This window comes from Aulonocara sp. 'chitande type north' Nkhata Bay, linkage group LG7, assembly GCF_057382095.1.
Source record: "Aulonocara sp. 'chitande type north' Nkhata Bay isolate Kocher_YH1m ecotype deep benthic linkage group LG7, A_spYH_male_GT1.1, whole genome shotgun sequence".
Taxonomy (NCBI): domain Eukaryota; kingdom Metazoa; phylum Chordata; class Actinopteri; order Cichliformes; family Cichlidae; genus Aulonocara; species Aulonocara sp. 'chitande type north' Nkhata Bay.
Genome location: NC_141350.1, coordinates 62,825,825 through 62,845,884, shown reverse-complemented (window position 1 = coordinate 62,845,884; position 20,060 = coordinate 62,825,825). Strand labels below are relative to the sequence as shown.

Sequence of the window (20,060 nt, the reverse complement as noted above, 5' to 3'; positions counted from 1 at the left end):
AAATACGTGCATTTCCTCAAATATTTGCAAGTATTTTCTTGTTTGGTGACTTTACAAGACATTTCAGTGGGATATATCCCCAACTTTTAGCTACTCTCTTTTTATATGAGAGCTTATTTTTCACTCATCATTTGACAGTTGAAAGAGCGAATATTTTTAAATTAAACTTTTAAAATGGTCTAAAAACATTACAACATCAGTTCTTTATCAACTACAGATAAGTCATGATGAAATAAGCTATAAAAGGATCACTGTTAGTGCGCTGTGTGAACACTCTTTTATCTTGGGATCATCCCAGAAAAAGCCATTGTCCCCGTTTTCAGTCACTCACAGCTCATTGTCATGATTATTAACCTGAAACCTGAAAAGCTGCTTTTTAAACAAAGAAGTTAAATTGTTGGTGCTTCATCTGAAATTACTGGACACGATGAGCAGTTTAGCATACAACCTTTGAGGAGATTAAAGGCCATGAACGTTTCTTCGAAAAGAAAGAAAGAAAGAAAGAAAGAAAGAAAGAAAGAAAGAAAGAAAGAAAGAAAGAAAGAAAGAAAGAAAGAAATAAGCAAAGATTACAAAATTATTAGCAAAAACGGGATATTAATAATGCTCAAATATTTTGTTACATTTGGCAATTGTATTCTTCTTGTTTTTATTCAGCTTTGATCCAATTTTCTTGTTTTTTTTGTTCTTTTATCTTTTGATAAGTTGTTAGGCAGTCATTTCTTTCACTACGTTTATATGTGTAAGGAAGGTGCTCTGCAAATGGTAAATGCAGGAATGGGTAATATTTGGAGATACAAGCATATGTATACAATTGTTTGAATTTTAATCCAGCCTACATCCTTTATTTTTAGACTGAGATTGGCTGAGACAGACTGTTTTACACAATAAATCAAGATATTCAGAAAGCAGAAAACCCTTCAATTGTTACACTGCACACCATTGCCAAATGTGTCAAATTTACAGCTGCTAAGTCTTTGGATTTGCCTTGTTGCAAAAATATTGTTTTATGTCTGTCAAATTATGCTGTTTTGGGAATTCAGCTAAAGAAATGGGAACAAATGGTGTATTTTTGTGAGAAGCTGCCAGTAACAAAGTGCCTAAAGACAAAGTTGTCTATTGCAAAGTTGTCTTTTATATGTAGACAGAACACTGGTTCATCCCTTGAAGTAGGTGTCTTTTTAATGTTTGAAAGCCTTCAGAAAGCCTAGGTAATCTTTGATCAAGACCACTGTAAAGATTTACAACAATATCTTGCTTCTTGGGGAAAAATATAAAGAAATGAGGACTGACACTAGTATTTTAAAGTTCTTCACTCACCCCAAGTGGAAAAAAACGACTCCCTAAAAAACTGCAGAAGGTTAATTTTTTAATAGGGTGGATATGGTTGTGGAAGAGATGGAGACAGTTTGGGGCGAAGTGACTGTATTATCTATGTGAAGAGTGGGAAAGAGGGTGGGTAGGGGGTCCTTTCCAGACTCACTGGAGCCTTGTTGTAACAGCCTCATTGAGACTGAATGGGACGTCTTAATTACTCAAGTTGTGAAAACTAAAGGAGGGCTGGACTGCAGGGAGGGGAGGATGTGTGCTTTGATCTTCGGGTTGAGGGAGGTTGATATGAGGTGGGATGTCTTCTATAAATACAAGCAGGTTGTAGATGAGGTAGTCATAATTCTCCAAGCTTCAGGACAAACGGATTCCTCCTCAGCAGCCATGAATGGACATTTTTCTATTGAGTGGATGGCCCAGAGCAGCCAGCAAGAAGGATCAGAGACCAGCACCATAAATGTCTCCGGACCTACAGCCTGTGGGACGCTTTCTGAGAGTCTGCCTGGTTTTTATTGCAGGCAGAAGTCAGAGAATATCCCTAAGCAGAAAAAGCAAGAAAACAGGAGTCAGGCCCTTGAAGCATACAGCCAGAGTATTCTCCAGCAACAAACCGCTCCCAATAGCCAAGGTAAGAGTTCATAATGAGCCAAAATCCCAGACTCCAATTTCAATGTAAAGTCTATTTAAAAGTGAATTACAGAAAAAAGTGCATTTACATTAAAACAGCTATTAGTTCTGTGTAAATGTGCATTTTGAATTTTTTTCCTAAACATAACTTCACATTTAACTACATTTCAGCTGAATGCAAATATGAACATCTCAGAGAACATCGATCATTTTTTAAAATTTTTTTTTAATTTTAATTTTTTACGTTTTCATTGCATATTAGCGCTCCTGGGTACACAGTTACTTTAGTTGTCTTAATTATTTGATTTTTTTTTTTTTTTTTTTTAAATCTTATTTACTTTAGTAGAAAAAAACCATTTATGCAGCTTTATTGTTATTAGAGTACTTTTTACCTAACTAATATTCGTGTATTAATTAGAAGAATATAAGTTGATCAGTGATGCAATGCAGATGTGTTTCGTAACCTATAAATAAACTGCAATAAAAACTTGGACATTTTTATAGCTGAATTTCCATCCAGTTAACAGTATGTGGTTAAATACTCTGAAATTAATAAAGTGCTTTGTAAACTACTCAAGTAAAATACCAGAATATGTCTAAATCGACGTAATGTGAAGAACAGATTTTAAGTTTCTTTCTTTCTCACTTTCTGTTTCCAGTGACTGAGGTTGGTTTCAGCAGTGGGACAGAGGAGGAGACCTCAGGATATGAGAGCGAAGGTGGACAGTCTCTCTCCCCTTCAGCTCAAGCTGTCTCAAAATCACCTCCATCTCCTCTAGTGGGTCGCAGGCCCCGGACAGCTTTCACAGCAGAGCAGATCAGTAGCCTGGAGAAGGCTTTCAGCATAAGTGCTTATCTGGGGACGCAATCTAAGGCAGAACTCCGCAAAAAACTCCACCTGTCTGATAAACAGGTAACCACCCCCAGTATCAATACTTGACATCATGAATTCATGAACCTGGTCCTGCTGGATATTCAATTTATGATAAATCTATAATAATCAGAAACAGCAGCAAATTTCAAAAAGAAACTGCCAAGAGATCAGTTCTCATGAGCACCTATTTGATAGCAGCTACTGACCTTCAAAACCATGTACTACTTTTAGCAGTTAAAAAAATAATTAGTACTCTAAAATAATCATGCTCTACTGTTCACTAACAGAAAATTAACATTACTTATGTTTTATTTCATTATGTCTTGTATTTTAAAAATGTTTCTTATATCTTAAATTTTCTGTTTTCATCACAGATCAGAAACTGGTTCCAGAACAGACGGATGAAGGTAAAGAGAACCATGCAGGATGCTCTGGCTCAGGCATGCCAGGCTAATGTCTGCCAGGCCAGTGTTGCCCCACAGTTCATTCATTACCCTGAGCTACAGGCATACAGGCCAGGGCCATACCCAAGATACCACTCAGCAGCAGCAGTAGCACCTGAGGGCCCGGCTGCCACCTCCTACATCTATCCACGCAGTCATGTGCAGTTCAGTTCCCCTCTGCCCAGCGTCGCCACTCTGCCCATGGACTCTTTCTACCAGTACAGCAGCCTCTCAGGAGTCATGGTGCCCTCTGCCACATCTCACCTCAGAGAGTCCTACCCAACTTATCCTCCATATTACTGAAAATCACATGCAGACATTCTTCTGTAATGTAATCTCAGCTGTGATATTTTAGACAAAGGGAGAAGTTTTTGATTTGATTTTTGAATAAAATAAAATGCGTTATTAGAAACATGGCAAAAATACTGCTTTGAAGCTTGAATCAAGAATCAAACAGGGCAGTGTGCAATAACGTCTGTTTGTAATTCATGTATAGTTTGAATGTAATTAAATGTCATTTTTTAAATTTCTGTTGTTATGTCACTGTTGGATTTATGTCAGTGTAAATATTATTCAAATAAATAATAATGATTAGATTCTTATCAGATTATCTGATCTTTTTTTCTCATCTAACAGTCAAACATTTAATTCAGTTTAATTTTGTGTATACAAAGCCACATCACACCAACCATTTCATTTTCATTCAGTTTTATTTAAATAGGATGGCATGCAGTGGCTAGATTAAAATAAAAGACTCAAAGCAGACCTAAGTAACGAGGAGGACTTTCATTATAAGCACCAACAGTGACCTTCGAGGCACTTTATATTGTAGGGTAACATCCTATAATATTAGAACTATTTGATGACCAACAGTGACTTGGGGACAATAGGAAAGACATCCTGGCTGTTTCTCCCTGGTTAATCTTTGAGGTTCTTTCCTATGGATCTCAGCTGATTATTAAGTGGTATCTATTTGTGTGCGTGTTCCCCCTATTTTTACCCTCTGCCTTAGAGGGAACATTCTCTGCTCTGTGGGTTAAGTTCCTGATAACTCCAGGTTTGTGTTTCATTGTGTAGTGGGAGTTAAAGAATATGTACGTCTTTTGTGAGTTTGTTTTGAATTGTATACAAAATGTATAGCAGGCAAGAGCAATATGTTAAGAGTTGTAAAATACTGAGCCCTTTGGATTTTTTGCTCTTTTTAAGTATTGATTTCTGAGCAGACCATGGCTAAAATAGTCCTAGCCTATAGCCTATAACTATTTTATAGCCTATAGATATTTTAAGAGAGGATTCAGGGTCACTTGATGCAGCCTTAACTATATGCTTTGGCAAAATTTAAAGACACCACCAGAATTCCTACCCAGACTGTCAGAGTAGGGCCACTCCTACTGTACCCAAAATGGCAGACCTCCCACCCGACTGAGATTACTGAAGCCCTCCTTCTTTTCCACAGAAGTGGACTGTTTTGAGTCATTCATAAGAAAAACATTCTTTTCGCGTGCCTGACAGCACGATATTCCCTTGGATACCTTATGCTTTTGGATTTTTTTGCCAAAAGTATTGATTTCTGAGCATTGTGTTTAAGCAATTAGCTGACAGAAAGATAAGTTAATAGATGTGCTACGCTGCATGTTTATACAGCAGACAACAGCACATTATATGTCATTTATTTCTTGTTAAAGAACCTCAGACACCTATACAGAAACAAGATCAGATGCATTTATTTTCGCAAAGGGTTTAACATTCTAATGATGCTCCCTGGTGGCCGCGTTTTTAAAAACAAACCGGCAGAAACCTATCGTCCTTGACATCTTGATTGCTATCTTGCTATAATCCTTTTCTGACAGGCTCCACTGGCACAACTGTGATTTTATAAGTAAAGATTGAGGTGACATAAAAACAAACAAACAAACTATGGTTTACTTATTTCAAATGCTTAAGACTGCCACGACTTGGATGACTGAGACCCAGTTACAACAGGGATGTCAAACACATTTTACATAATGGGCCACATACAGCCAACTTTGATCGTGTCGTGAAATGATATGACAAATATGTAAGATTGCAGAAAAAGTTATGATAGTGCTTGCACAGGCCGTCCCGTGATTATAAAATATGAAGTTCATTTATTGAGAATTCACCAAAAAACAAACTGTTATTTACAACAACAAACATCTCTTAATCAATAACTTTGGCAAAGTATGAATGGCAATGCGGTGAACAGTTTTTATCTATAGAAAACGCCGTAAAACTTACGAAAATACAGTTAAAAGTTTCAAAATCTTTGCATCCGTTACCATTTTCTAAAGCTTTCCAGTGGGGTGGATTAGAGTCTTTATTTAGGATTTATACTGACATCTTCTGGCAGGTCCGGGAAATGCAATAACAATGGAGTAAATGAAACATTCAGACGTGACAAGCTGCTGTAGAGTAGAATTCACCATTATTATTTTCTTCTTATTCTCCATCTTCTCTCTGTTTTCTTTTCTTTTCACTCTCACCTCCCTCCTCTTAATTCTCCCCTTCATATTCTTTTCTCTTGTTCCCCAGCCTTCCGTTTATTCCTCTTCACCCCTTGTTTCTTCTTTCTTCCCCCCTTGTTTTCCAAAGTCATTCTTTGCTATTTTATTTTGTTGGTGTACATAAGTAAGAATGTGGATGTTGAACAGTTGTAATGAGGTATTGTTCATTTTATGTAAAATTGTGCACACAAAACATGTAATCTACTTATCAAGGGTAGTGTATTTTCACAGACTTGTTAAACAACATGAGATCCATCTCAACAAAGAACGATTATTATTATGTGGTGTACTGTACTAGTTTATCTAGCTATTTTTCACATATATAAATAGGTTGGAAATGTCCATTTCGAAATTTAACTAAAATGCAAAAGTATAATTGTGAAAAAAAACCACCCAGATTTCATCATGTTCTAACCAAGACGATTTCACAATCGGGATTAAAAAAGTTTTACAAGACGTAAACGGAACTTCAGTCTGAACCAATAGCTAGAGAAAAATATTACAGGTGGGCACGGCTTACAATACCGGCGGACCAATAGGAATGCCGTAATCGTGTGAACTAGTGAAACAGGCAGTTAGTTGGACCAATCACAACGTCCCCCGAAGGGCACCCATGATGCACGGGAAGGAGGCCCGCGCTGGCTGAGTGCACGCAGAAAGCAGCTACGCAGGAGAGAGGGGCAGAAGCCGAATGGTGGAGCTGAAGATGGCGGATGGCGACAGCGGGAGTGAGCGCGGAGGTAGTAGCGGGGGAGGAGGTGGAGGTGGCTTCCAACACTTCCAGAGGGACCAGGAAACCCAAGAACTGGCGTCAAAGCGTCTGGACATCCAGAACAAGCGCTTCTATCTGGACGTCAAGCAGAACAACAAGGGCAGGTTCATTAAAATCGCCGAGGTCGGGGCTGGGGGCTCTAAAAGTCGCCTGACCCTCTCGCTGTCAGTTGCGGCGGAGTTCCGTGACTATCTCGGGGATTTCATCGAGCACTACGCCCAGCTGGGCCCTAGCAGTCCGGAGCAAATAGCACAAGCTACCGCGGGTGAAGACGGTGGGCCGAGGCGAGCTCTTAAGAGCGAGTTTCTTGTCCGGGAAAATCGCAAGTACTACCTGGACTTGAAAGAGAACCAGCGGGGGAGGTTCCTCCGGATACGGCAAACCGTAAACCGCGGACCTAGCTTTGGAGTGGGGGGCCCAGTGGGCGGCATGCTGGCCGGCCAGACCATAGCCCTTCCGGCACAGGGGTTAATAGAGTTTAGAGACGCCCTTGCTAAGCTCATAGATGATTACGGGGGAGACAACGAGGAGATGACCGGGGGCATGGCCGCCGGGGGCTACGGCGAGCTTCCCGAGGGCACCTCCATCATGGTGGACTCTAAACGGTTCTTTTTCGACGTTGGGTCCAACAAATACGGCGTGTTCCTGCGCGTGAGCGAGGTTAAGCCGAGCTACAGGAACTCTATCACCATCCCGTTCAAAGCCTGGAGCAAATTTGGAGGAGCTTTCTGCAGATATGCAGAGGAGATGAAGGAGATCCAGGAGAGGCAGAGGGATAAAATGTACGAGAAGAGAGACGAGTCCGAGGGGGACGATGTGGATGACGACTGAGAAAAGAAAAAGCTATCAGCCAAGTTACATGATGGCAGATCTACACTATAGGGTTATTTTGCGAAAAAACAAAAACAAAACAAAAAAGAAGCAGAAATGACAGATAAAGTGCATGACAAATCGTGCTGTAATAGCCTACTAAAGTATTGTGGAGTTTTAAAAAAAGAAGTACATGTGCAGGGAATTTTTGGTGTATTATCCTAAAGTTTGTTGGGCTTGAGGTTGAAGTGGTGGTTTGAATTTCTGAAAGTGAAAATGTATGGATGAGATGTATCTCATTGGCTGAAAAAAAAAGTGAGTTATGCTTTATTGTTGGAAAAAATAAGAGGAGCAAGTTGGTTTTTCATAACTAGAGGTGAAGCCATTGAATGCTTTCCTATGTGCAACATAGTTTCTATTTAAAGAGTGAAGACCTGTTCAAGATGTTTTCCCTTCTTGGTTAAAGGAGAGAGCTAGCATCCATCCTGTTCCAGTCCAGGACTCTCCTCTGTGGGAAGTTTGCGGGATTTTTGCAAGTCAGACAGGAAAAGCTGAGAGCAATGCAGAGACAGAACTGCTGTCACTCTATGGATTTTATTTGTTAGATATGTCAGCAGCTGGAGAGCTGTCAAACAACCGCACAACTGCTGCTGCAGCATCTGCAGGCTGTTAATCGAAAAGATTACCCAAAATGACCGGGGGGGGGGGGGGTTGTTACTAAGAGGATTATCTGTAAGCCCAAACAAAAAGGGCCTGGTGGACTAAATTAAATGCTTTGACTCCAGTAGTCAGTTACAGTGCAGAACAGCTGGGTTTTATGTTATACATATAATCTTAGCAAAGCGTACTTCTTATTGTTTTGAAGAAGATTCACTCTGTGAGGAAGGGTGGTGACTCTTCTCACACCAGAGCATCCTTGGTGTTTGAGAACAACCGCTTGGAACTGGGGAGCAGATGCCACCGGAGGAAACACAGATATTGTTTTATGGGACTTTTCAGACGATCATTTGCTAACAGGGGTCCAAATGTCTTGCAGTTGGAGGAGGAGTGCTGCATTACATGTAGCGACAAGTTTTCTCATCAGCCTCGTGTTCAGAACTGGACAGCTGGCCTATTCAGCCACAGGCCATTCTCTGACAGCACCTTCCAACACATTATGAAGACCCTGGACAGAAACACATTGATGGATGTTTTCTTTTGTTTTTCCTTTTTTTGTTTCTTCCCCCCCCCCCAAAAAGAGCTATATTGAAATGAGATTCTACTTGTAGGAAAGATATTACCAAACAAACCAGCAAAAGATATTTTCAGATACTTATTAAGGAAAACATATTTCAATCCTAAAAATAAAAAGTTAATTTCTTAAAAGAGAATTGTGACTCGATCTCAAGGTAATTTTTTCATGTTCTTAGAGTGAAAGTATAACACTTCATTTATTAAACAATTTGAAATGAAAGACTCGATGTTGTGACTGTGTACTTGAAATCAGGTTATTCATTTTGCAGACTAATTGGGTGAATTGTTTATTTTCTTGGTTAAATATGTACAAGAACAGTCTGAGACTGCATACATCTTCCTGCAACACTTTACCTTTTCAAGTTATGTAAGTGTTATATTATTATATAATTATATAAAGATGTCCCAGACCAGCGTAAGAGTCCATGCGCAGCAGATGTCCATCTGGAGACCAGGCTATGACTACACTATGCAGTTTCTCTTCCAGTGCCACACCGGTCTACCCACTCAGCTAGTTCTGCTGGATATTTTTTGTATATGGCAAAAAATGCCCACTTTTGCCTGATGTCACAATGGTGAAGAATCTTTCCACAAATCCAGGTCTGATTCACCCCCCAAAATGAATCATTTTAATACTAGTAAAACATTAAATTTCCCTGTCTTTTTATTTAGTTATTTATAATTTTAAGTAATTCTAAATCAAATAAGATTTTGCTTTATTATTTAGAATGCAATTTCTGGTCAATACTGTCAATATTCAAAATAATGAAAACGTGATTTAAAACAGAAAAATGCCAAAATAAAACCTTTTGGCTGATATATTGACCTTAAAGAGTATAATTCATTCCAGCAATATGACCTAATGCAGATGTGATATTGCTAGTGATTTATCAGTCCAGCAAGCTACAGTTTGCATTCATTTAAGAGGTTCATGTGACTATTAAAGTGATGACACCTATTAGTTCTTTACTTATTAGGACTTAGTTCACATGTGCAGGTAATGTTTACTCTCATTATTTACTGGCATTTATTATATTATTATTAAACAGAAGTATCTATTTTAAAAAAGAAACAGCTCTGTAAATATCTGATTAATGTTCTGTCGATGAGTTTCACTTTTAAACTGTACTACTTGGCACCACTTTGAGCTTCATTTCATACATTTGGTTTCATTTGGTTAAAACCACATTTGACATTTAAGAGTACTTTTGAAATCCATATTTACTTTGGCGAACTTAAAACCTTTACTTCAGTCCCTTAAGTTACAAACTAACATACAACATGAACAATGTAATTATACAACTAGTTCCCATTTGCTATTTTACAGACATAAACCTTTGTAGGAGTTGGATGACCTACTACTCATTGGCATTTAGGTTTGATCACTGATGAATAATTCATCAAAAATATCTTCTGGTTCAAGCTGCTGATGTGACACTTTGGTTTCCTTTGTCATAAATGCAAAGGGTTAAAACATTTAGCACTTCTGACTGGTTAAAACACAGTCACTGAAGCTTTCTTTTTTAAACAAACCATATCAACTATTTTGTTCTTGGATGTTCAAAACTTAAACTTTGCTGCCTTTCAGACAAGAAAGAAAAGAGTTTAAGACAAACAGAAATGAAAAAATAAACATATTTCATCATTTAATTTAAATTAAATTTAAGGTACCGTATTTGCACTTATATAGCATTTCTAGTCTTACTGACCATTCAAAGCTCTTTAGACTTCAAGTCACATTTTTGACTATACAGCACTTTATCTAACTCACATCCATGGCTAATTCAAAGTCATCAGTTAATCTAACATATTTCTTTTGACTGTGGCAAAAACATGCATGATAGGTTAATGTAATTAGTATGTCCACATATTGGAAATGTGTATTAATGAGAAATGACACAGGTGAAAATGTCGTGATCCTTTATTTATTCAGGCAAAAGAGGGCAGCAGAAGTTACAACATATAACAAGTAGAAAACAAGCACATAATTCTGTAAAGACAAGTGAACACAAACATGTGAATAAGATGCAATATAGATCATTACAAGCATGACATTAAAAACAGTCACACTGACCAAAAGAGATATTCTCTTGCTCTTTTAAAAGGGATTTAAAAAATTGCATAAATCAAGTGTTCCCAAGGTTGGAGAGAGAAAAAAAATCTAAAAATCTAAATCTAAAAAAGAAAGTTAGTTTAACCCCAAAATGATAGCTAGACACCTGTAAAATGTGACTATTTCAATTTCAGCCCCTTGAAGGGTTTTGAGTTTAGGATGTGTAGATAGGTGTCAATAGCACCTTTAGAAAATGATTTACTTTAAAAATTGGTGACATTTTCAATACTGATTGTACTTGCACTATGTGATTAAGTAATTGCACCCTTGTTAAATCACAAATGCACTATTTTGAAACTACTATCACTAAGGGTATCCACAGTAGGTTGCTACTGTTTCATTTGACAGTAATATGCCAGATGCCCTTCCAGACAGACAAAATCACTTAAATACAACCTGTCAGCTAAAAGATCTTAAAAAGTAACACATCATGCTGTGATATAAAAAAAAAACCCCTCAAGAACAGATGAGAAAAGCTTTCTACAGCCTTGGGAATCCAACAAATCCAGGGAGAGAGCCAATGTTCCCTCTAATTTTTCATGTGTCTGAGCGAACACACAAACTCCCTGAGCGATCCCTTGGACCACTGTGAGCGACATCAGACGTGTGCACTGTGGTGATGCCAGCATCGAATCCATCCAAGTTACATGGTTTATTAAAATCAAATCAAATCACAGCAGTTACATTTATGTTAGACTACCTTTATTTAACTACTTTAGCCCACGTACAATGAAAATGTAAAAAAAAAATCTAGTCATTGACATGTTAAGACTATTGGAAGTAAAAATAACTTGAACTCCAATTTCGAAAACACAACTTTCTTTCTTTTTTCTTTCTCTCTGACTTGTATGAGTCTGAGTCTGTGGTCTGGGAGAGAGTCCTGTAACTCTGTCTGCAAAATACAGTATATAATGACCAATGTTGGGCAATTAATTATATAGTTACTTCTTCAAAAAAGTTACTGAGTTTAGCAAACAACAACGTTTTTTGCAGCTATTTTTTTTAAATGCAGCCAATGCATTTTTAAATAAACATTTCAAACTATTTACAGAACAATCAGCTGTTCTCCATCAAATCTGATGCCACACAAATTATTTGTGCCACTCCAAAAAAAATGAGATGAAGGAGAACAACAGCCTGATACCTGCAGGCCTGACAACAGGAGATGTATCACTGCTGTAACACCTGTAACATTCAGCAGTCGCCTCATTGTTCTGACACACACAACAAAACTATTGACTACGCTACACACTAACTACACAAGATTTGACAACTCTGGTTTTACGTGGCCTATCAACACAATTTAAAAACTGGTATAAAGTCCACACTTTTCCCGTCAATTGTTCCGTCTGTCCTGCTCACATCTCCAGTGGTTGTACACGTTGTCATTAAGTGGCTTCACTCCACATCAGCCACGCCGCTTTGCTCGCTAAAACACCGGTGTCGGCACATAAGGACGCTGTCATAGCCTGTCAACCACGTTGATTAGCTGCGTATATATGAATGTGAATCGCATCATTGGCTGGACTATGGGATAAGGTGGCATCGTTCTAATCCCATACGGGAGCAGCCTAAACAGAAATTGTTAAAGTATTAATTTTAATTTCAATTCAGGTTAGATTTTTTTTTTGTGCACAACGCAGATTTTCTGTGCGCAGAGACCGCGCCAGCAGTGCGCAATTGCGCACGTGCGCAGCTTAGAGGGAACATTGGTGAGAGCCATTATCCACAACCTTCCAGGCCTATAAAAGTACTCCAAAAACACATTAGTTCATCCAGGAGGTTAAAAACAAAACCAGAACAACATCCATAATACTGCTGAACTCATTCAATTTAAGGTCAGTATTTGTGATTCAATAATAAGAAAGAGACTGGGCAAAAATGGCATCCATAGAAGAGTTCAAAGACAAAAGGTGCAACTGACAGAAAAGAACATCTTACATTTCACAAAAACATCTTTATGATCCTGAAGACTTTTGGAAAAATACTCTGTGTCTGAACTTTTTTGAAGGTTGGATTCAGGGCATGGACCTGGACCTGGGTTATGTAGCAGGACAATTATCAAATGTATTACCTCCTCCCAAAAATGGGAGCACCCAGAAATGAGAGTTGGAAGCAGAGGTGCAGTCCTACAAGCCTCTCTGCAGCTTCTCTACTCCTATTGTCCCCCTAAAACCCAGTGTCCATACAGACCAATAAAAAAAATCAGCATAAATGATTTAAGCATAAAGAACAATACATCTTCAACAGCAGTAAAGATTGGATTGTAAAACATTAAGTATCTCTCTTCTTTGTTAGTAAATTATATAATAATTGATCAACATATTGATATATTCTGCCTTACAGAGATCTGGGTTGAGCAAGATCATTATATTAATTTAATTGAAGCAACACTTCCAAGTCCAATAATGTAAATATGTAAGAAAAATTGTGTATGTTTCTGTTCTGTGTCCTGTGTACTGTTTGTTTGTATATGTGTCTTTTTGGCTGCTGTTACAACCAAATTTCCCCTTGTGGGACAATTAAAGGATTATTCTATTCTATTCTATTCTATTCTATTCTAAGTCTGCTGGGGGCTTCCCATAATGCACTTAGCATTTCTCCTCCAATCACTTTTCTTCACTGTCCATGTATTTATATATTACTTTGCATTTAACTATTAACTATTATAAATCTATGGCTCTCTTCCACAGTGTATCTTTTATCCTGTCTGTTTTACCTCACTCCTAACTCCTCATGGCAGATGGCTGCCCTTCCCTAAGCCTGGTTCTGCTGGAGGTTCTTCCTGTAGAGTTTTTCCACTTCGATGTTGCCAAGTGCGTGTCTTTATTAATCACTGTGTAAATCATAAGATTATTGTGTTGTGTAGAAGTATACAGCTGAATTTGTTGTCAGATGTAAATATTTTATTGATATGTGTGTATATAACAGCACCCCCCCCCCCCCCCCCCCCCCCCAATTTTTGTTTCTGAGAAAAATGAGAGCCACATATAAGGATATTCATTTGAAATTTCGATAGAACAGTTGCAGTTTGATAGAACCCCAGTTGGACGCCAGGTCCTAGGAGGTTAAGCATCTGGGAATTTACCCAGATTTCTTTCTTTATTTAGACAGAGATCTTGACAGCACAAAGTTACGCCGATGGTACATAATTTAGTTTTTGGACTAGCCTTTGGCACTAAAATGCCTATGGAGTTCTTAACTGAAACCTGCAAAATGATTGGCAGTTGGGGAATGGGCCGCATGTGTTTTACAGTTGCTCTCCTCCTCCACACATATGGCTCTAAAGAGTGTTCAAAGGTAGCAGAACTTGTGTTTAAATGCACAACTAAACAAAGTCAAGATGTGCTTTTTGGTCATGTTCAATCCGCAGCAGCATCCCTTAGTTTTCCTTTTTTTAAAATTGATTAATACAATGTGTGGGCGTATACAGCTGAATTTGTTTCCTGGTGTGAAGATAAGAAAAGGAGAGACTTACAAGTAATCTGACTCCATCACCTCCTCCTCTTCAGGGATCTGTTCTCCTGTTGTCGTTTGCTGTTTCTTCAATGAGAAAATTTGGCAGCTGTTAGCCGCCTATGCGCATGCAGAGAGGGTATGCTGACAGGGCATGCTGGCTATTTTAATGTTGGAGGCCTTTACAGAGTTGGCATTCCAGGTCTAGGAGTCAGCTGTGCTATTAGGATTTCAGTGTCTGGGGATGGAGGCATACAATAGTTTGATTGTGATGAGCTCTGCTCACATGTGGTACACACAAGGTTCTCCTGCTGAAACATGCTGAGCTATGTGCAAGCAGGGATTGTTACTAGACAAATTGCCTTCTTCTCTTTGGTAATCCTTGTGTCTCAGCAACAGAGATAGTTAGATGGTCAATTTGAACAAAATGGCTCTTAGTGCCTCAGCACATAAGTATTAAAAAATGTAAATGTCATATAAGTGTTACCAGATCTGACAAACAAGAAGTTACCTAATCTTGGATTCAGTTATTCTTGCTTAATCACACTGTAATGGCATGTAATGCTACAGTCACACCAGGGAAAACAGTGTTTGAAGGATACAGCATGACCAAAATTATTGTCACAGCGTATAATGAACTTGGAAGTTTGTTGCCTTTGAAGTGGCTTCTTTGAAAATGGGAATCAGGTCAGTGATCACATCTTCAAAATGAATTTGGTACATCAATATTAAATCTCAAACCTATTCAATTGCAGACTGATATCAGTCTGTTTAAGATTTTAGTTGTGTGCAGTCTGGGCCATTACATCATGTTATGTGTCTCTCTTCATTCATTTGGCCAGTATTTATACTACATTTGATAATCACTGCAAACATACCTTTGTGGAGAGTTTAAATCAGCTCACTTTAGAACAGGCACCCCTTAAGTTGTTTTGTTTTTTTCAAATTTATCTTTCATTTAAGAAGTCTTGTGAGTCTATTATTAAAGCGCTTTTCCATATTCAGATGCTAGAGGGCATTGTGGGTTGGTGGTATAGAGTAGTGTTTCAGGGCAGAGAAAAACCTTTCTGTTGTGAGGTTATCTGTTGCAAACTCAGTGTGTGTACCTCTTCTAGTCTTAAACACTGCACCACATATTGATGACACAGGAGACCAGTTGCCCTCTGACTGCAGACTGAAAGAGCCAACCCCTTTATGATGCTGTTCCCTGTTTCTGTTGGTCTGTCACAAGTCAGGGATTCATTTCCAAACTGTAAAGTCAAACACTGCAGACTTTCTACATCCCCTCTTCCACATTATACTGTATGCTCCCAGTCCTACTATTTTGGTAAAGCGGACACATTATAAGAGTTCCACTATACAGGGAGTGCAGAATTATTAGGCAAATGAGTATTTTGTCCACATCATCCTCTTCATGCATGTTGTCTTACCCCAAGTATAGGCTTGAAAGCCTACTACCAATTAAGCATATTAGGTGATGTGCATCTCTGTAATGAGAAGGGGTGTGGTCTAATGACATCAACACCCTATATCAGGTGTGCATAATTATTAGGCAACGTCCTTTCCTTTGGCAAAATGGGTCAAAAGAAGGACTTGACAGGCTCAGAAAAGTCAAAAATAGTGAGATATCTTGCAGAGGGATGCAGCAGTCTCAAAATTGCAAAGCTTCTGAAGCGTGATCATCGAACAATCAAGCGTTTCATTCAAAATAGTCAACAGGGTCGCAAGAAGCGTGTGGAAAAACCAAGGCGCAAAATAACTGCCCATGAACTGAGAAAAGTCAAGCGTGCAGCTGCCAAGATGCCACTTGCCACCAGTTTGGCCATATTTCAGAGCTGCAACATCACTGGAGTGCCCAAAAGCACAAGGTGTGCAATACTCAGAGACATGGCCAAGGTAAGAAAGGCTGAAAGACGACCACCACTGAACAAGACACACAAGCTGAAACGTCAAGACTGGGCCAAGAAATATCTCAAGACTGATTTTTCTAAGGTTTTATGGACTGATGAAATGAGAGTGAGTCTTGATGGGCCAGATGGATGGGCCCGTGGCTGGATTGGTAAAGGGCAGAGAGCTCCAGTCCGACTCAGACGCCAGCAAGGTGGAGGTGGAGTACTGGTTTGGGCTGGTATCATCAAAGATGAGCTTGTGGGGCCTTTTCGGGTTGAGGATGGAGTCAAGCTCAACTCCCAGTCCTACTGCCAGTTTCTGGAAGACACCTTCTTCAAGCAGTGGTACAGGAAGAAGTCTGCATCCCTCAAGAAAAACATGATTTTCATGCAGGACAATGCTCCATCACACGCGTCCAAGTACTCCACAGCGTGGCTGGCAAGAAAGGGTATAAAAGAAGAAAAACTAATGACATGGCCTCCTTGTTCACCTGATCTGAACCCCATTGAGAACCTGTGGTCCATCATCAAATGTGAGATTTACAAGGAGGGAAAACAGTACACCTCTCTGAACAGTGTCTGGGAGGCTGTGGTTGCTGCTGCACGCAATGTTGATGGTGAACAGATCAAAACACTGACAGAATCCATGGATGGCAGGCTTTTGAGTGTCCTTGCAAAGAAAGGTGGCTATATTGGTCGCTGATTTGTTTTTGTTTTGTTTTTGAATGTCAGAAATGTATATTTGTGAATGTGGAGATGTTATATTGGTTTCACTGGTAAAAATAAATAATTGAAATGGGTATATATTTGTTTTTTATTAAGTTGCCTAATAATTATGCACAGTAATAGTCACCTGCACACACAGATATCCCCCTAAAATAGCTAAAACTAAAAACAAACTAAAAACTACTTCCAAAAGCATTCAGCTTTGATATTAATGAGTTTTTTGGGTTCATTGAGAACATGGTTGTTGTTCAATAATAAAATTATTCCTCAAAAATACAACTTGCCTAATAATTCTGCACTCCCTGTAGAAACAATTAAAATACAGTGTAATTAGTACTTTTAGCAATTTGATAGATGCCTTTTATTATATTTTTTAACATCAGCATGCTGAAGGACTTGTTTAGAAGGGAGTGCTAATTTATATGCTAATTATGTTTTTCTTTTTGGCCAAGTTGGTGAAAACACTTTATTATCCTCTAATAGATTTTTTAAATGCTTGGTGATCATAGTACCCAAAACTAGCTGCATCAGGTAGTACTTCTGAGAGGATCAGAAGTCCCAGGTATACTGGTATTGTTGGTTGCAGCTGTAGGGGTGACTCTTTCTGAAGCCTCAAGCTGACTGTTTCCTCTCAGATGTAAAAGGCTGATGATTTACAAAACAGGCACTGTGTCGTTCAAATAGATGAGGCTCATCATAAAATAAGAGATACTTTACTCTCTGAGCATTGTTTCTAGTGTCCATTCATTCATTTAGTTTACTCTGGTCTTAATAAAGAGCTTAAGAAGAGATATTGTTAGAACTTAGAAATAGGAGGAGCAATTCAGACGTTAAGTTTTTAATACGTATCGCTGGACAGAAAAAAGTGACAAACCTATTCGTCTTCAAAACAGGTTTGACTGACAGGTTAAAAACTTTGAACACAAGATCCTGAAACTTTACATACATGGCTGTTACATACTGGGATGAGTAGCTTTTGATGTTGGCAGTGTGAGAGCTGAAAATCCCAAAGTCATCCTGTTTTCATCACTGACTGGTTTTAATCACGTGATGGCTTCATGTTACCATGTACTCTGACTAATGATCGCATAATGTTATGCTTACTCATTTCCTTTAACCCGACAGTCCTGCAATCCTCTTGTCACCGAGCGCCTCTTTAAGTGATTAAAGCAAAATGAGGATACTTGACGAAACACGATCTAGTCATAGCACATCACCGCTATTCCACCCTCATCTCCACCACCTCATCTATTTTTAACATTTCATTGTCAGTCCTCACAGCTTAAGAATGAAAACTGAAGGCATTTCTCTTTTCAGCCTGCAGATGGCGCTGCAGTCCTTCACTACATCTCATCCTGTTTTTCTGTTTTCCAGCTGCTAAGAAGGCTACAAAGGCTCACAGACCTTTGAAAAAACAGCTGTCCTCGCCAAACTTTCAACGCAAAGAAAAATCTGAGAAAGTGAGTCAGCAGTTTCATGAATATTTCACTGCGGCTCCTTAGTGGAGTCAAACACGGCAGAGTTCAACCCAAATATCTGACACATCTTATCTGTAACCTACAACAGGATGAATTGTTTTTAGCTGGGTCTTATAAATAACTGAAATGCCCTAAATATGGATACAGAACTGACGTTGTAGCATTTTGGTGCATATCTGATATTAGTAGACATCCTACAGGAAAAAGCTGGATTTATTATTGATACTCCACAATATCTTATTGTGTGTCCATAAAAAGATCTCACACACTGACTTACACTTCCTTTTAGATATTCTGTCATAATTGTTGCTTATCTTTTTTACTTCAATTTTACAACATTCATTATTTTGTCTTCAGAATGTGTTTTTTTCCTCCCTCCGTCACAGACCAGGGACAACACGCCTTTCACGTGAGTAGATCTACATGTTTATCCTACTTACAAATTTGCTAAGCAGTAGCTGTGCATTGAAGTTTAATTCTTTAAAATGTAGCTGGAGCTAATATAAGGGTTCAGCACTTTGTATTTTTCTGTATCTTTCTGAGTTAACTTCAATAATTACTTCCTCCAAACCATCAACGTGTCTTTTAGACCCCATTCCTACAAAACTGCTCAAAGAATTCCTGCCATTAATTAATTCTTCGATCTTAAATATGATCAACCTATCTCTAATAATCGGCTATGTACCACAGGCCTTCAAGCTGGCTGTAGTTAAACCTTTACTCAAAAAGCCATCTCTAGACCCAGCAGTCTTAGCTAATTATAGGCCAATCTCCAACCTTCTTTTCATATCAAAAATCCTTGAAAGCGTAGTTGTCAAACAGCTAACAGATCATCTGCAGAGGAATGGTTTATTTGAAGAGTTTCAGTCAGGTTTCAGAGCTCATCACAGCACAGAAACAGCTTTAGTGAAGGTTACAAATGATCTTCTTATGGCCTCTGACAGTGGACTCATCTCTGTGCTTGTCCTGCTAGACCTTAGTGCAGCATTCGATACTGTCGACCATAATATCCTATTAGAGCGATTAGAACATGCTGTAGGTATTACAGGTACGGCACTGCAGTGGTTTGTATCATATCTATCTAATAGACTACAATTTGTTCATGTAAATGGAGAGTCCTCTTCACACACTGAGGTTAATTATGGAGTTCCACAGGGTTCAGTGCTAGGACCAATTCTGTTTACATTATACATGCTTCCCTTAGGCAGTATCATTAGAAGACATAGCATACATTTTCACTGCTATGCTGATGACACCCAGTTCTATCTATCTATGAAGCCAGATAACACACACCAATTAGTTAAACTGCATGAATGTCTTAAAGACATAAAGACCTGGATGGCCACTAACTTTCTGCTTCTTAATTCATATAAAACTGAGGTTATTGTACTCGGCCCTGAACATCTTAGAAATATGGTATCTAACCAGATTCGTACTCTGGATGGCATTACCTTGGCCTCCAGTAATGCTGTGAGGAACCTTGGAGTCATTTTTGACCAGGACATGTCCTTCAACGCACATATTAAACAAATATATAAGACTGCTTTCTTCCATTTGCGCAACATCTCTAAAATTAGAAATATCCTGTCTCAGAGTGACGCTGAAAAACTAGTTCATACCTTTATTACTTCCAGGCTGGACTACTGTAATTCATTATTATCAGGATGTCCAAAAAACTCACTGAAAAGCCTTCAGCTAATCCAAAATGCTGCAGCAAGAGTCCTGACAGGGACTAGAAAGAGAGAGCATATTTCTCCTGTTTTGGCTTCCCTTCATTGGCTTCCT

General features: G+C 38.7%; 2 protein-coding genes across 2 annotated transcripts; both read left to right on the top strand.

Annotated features, from left to right (window-relative positions):
• The first annotated feature begins 1,581 nt into the window (after positions 1-1,581).
• On the top strand, positions 1,582-3,576 carry ved (ventrally expressed dharma/bozozok antagonist). The gene is made up of 3 exons (XM_086302622.1): positions 1,582-1,957; positions 2,616-2,869; positions 3,205-3,576. The coding sequence occupies exons 1-3, from the start codon at positions 1,582-1,584 to the stop codon at positions 3,574-3,576; spliced, it is 1,002 nt and encodes a 333-aa protein (XP_086158748.1).
• A 2,822-nt stretch (positions 3,577-6,398) lies between these two features.
• Positions 6,399-8,833, top strand: purbb (purine-rich element binding protein Bb). The gene has a single exon (XM_086301863.1). It carries the CDS (start codon positions 6,490-6,492, stop codon positions 7,399-7,401), a length of 912 nt encoding a protein of 303 aa, XP_086157989.1. The 5' UTR covers positions 6,399-6,489; the 3' UTR covers positions 7,402-8,833.
• The last annotated feature ends 11,227 nt before the right edge of the window (positions 8,834-20,060 follow it).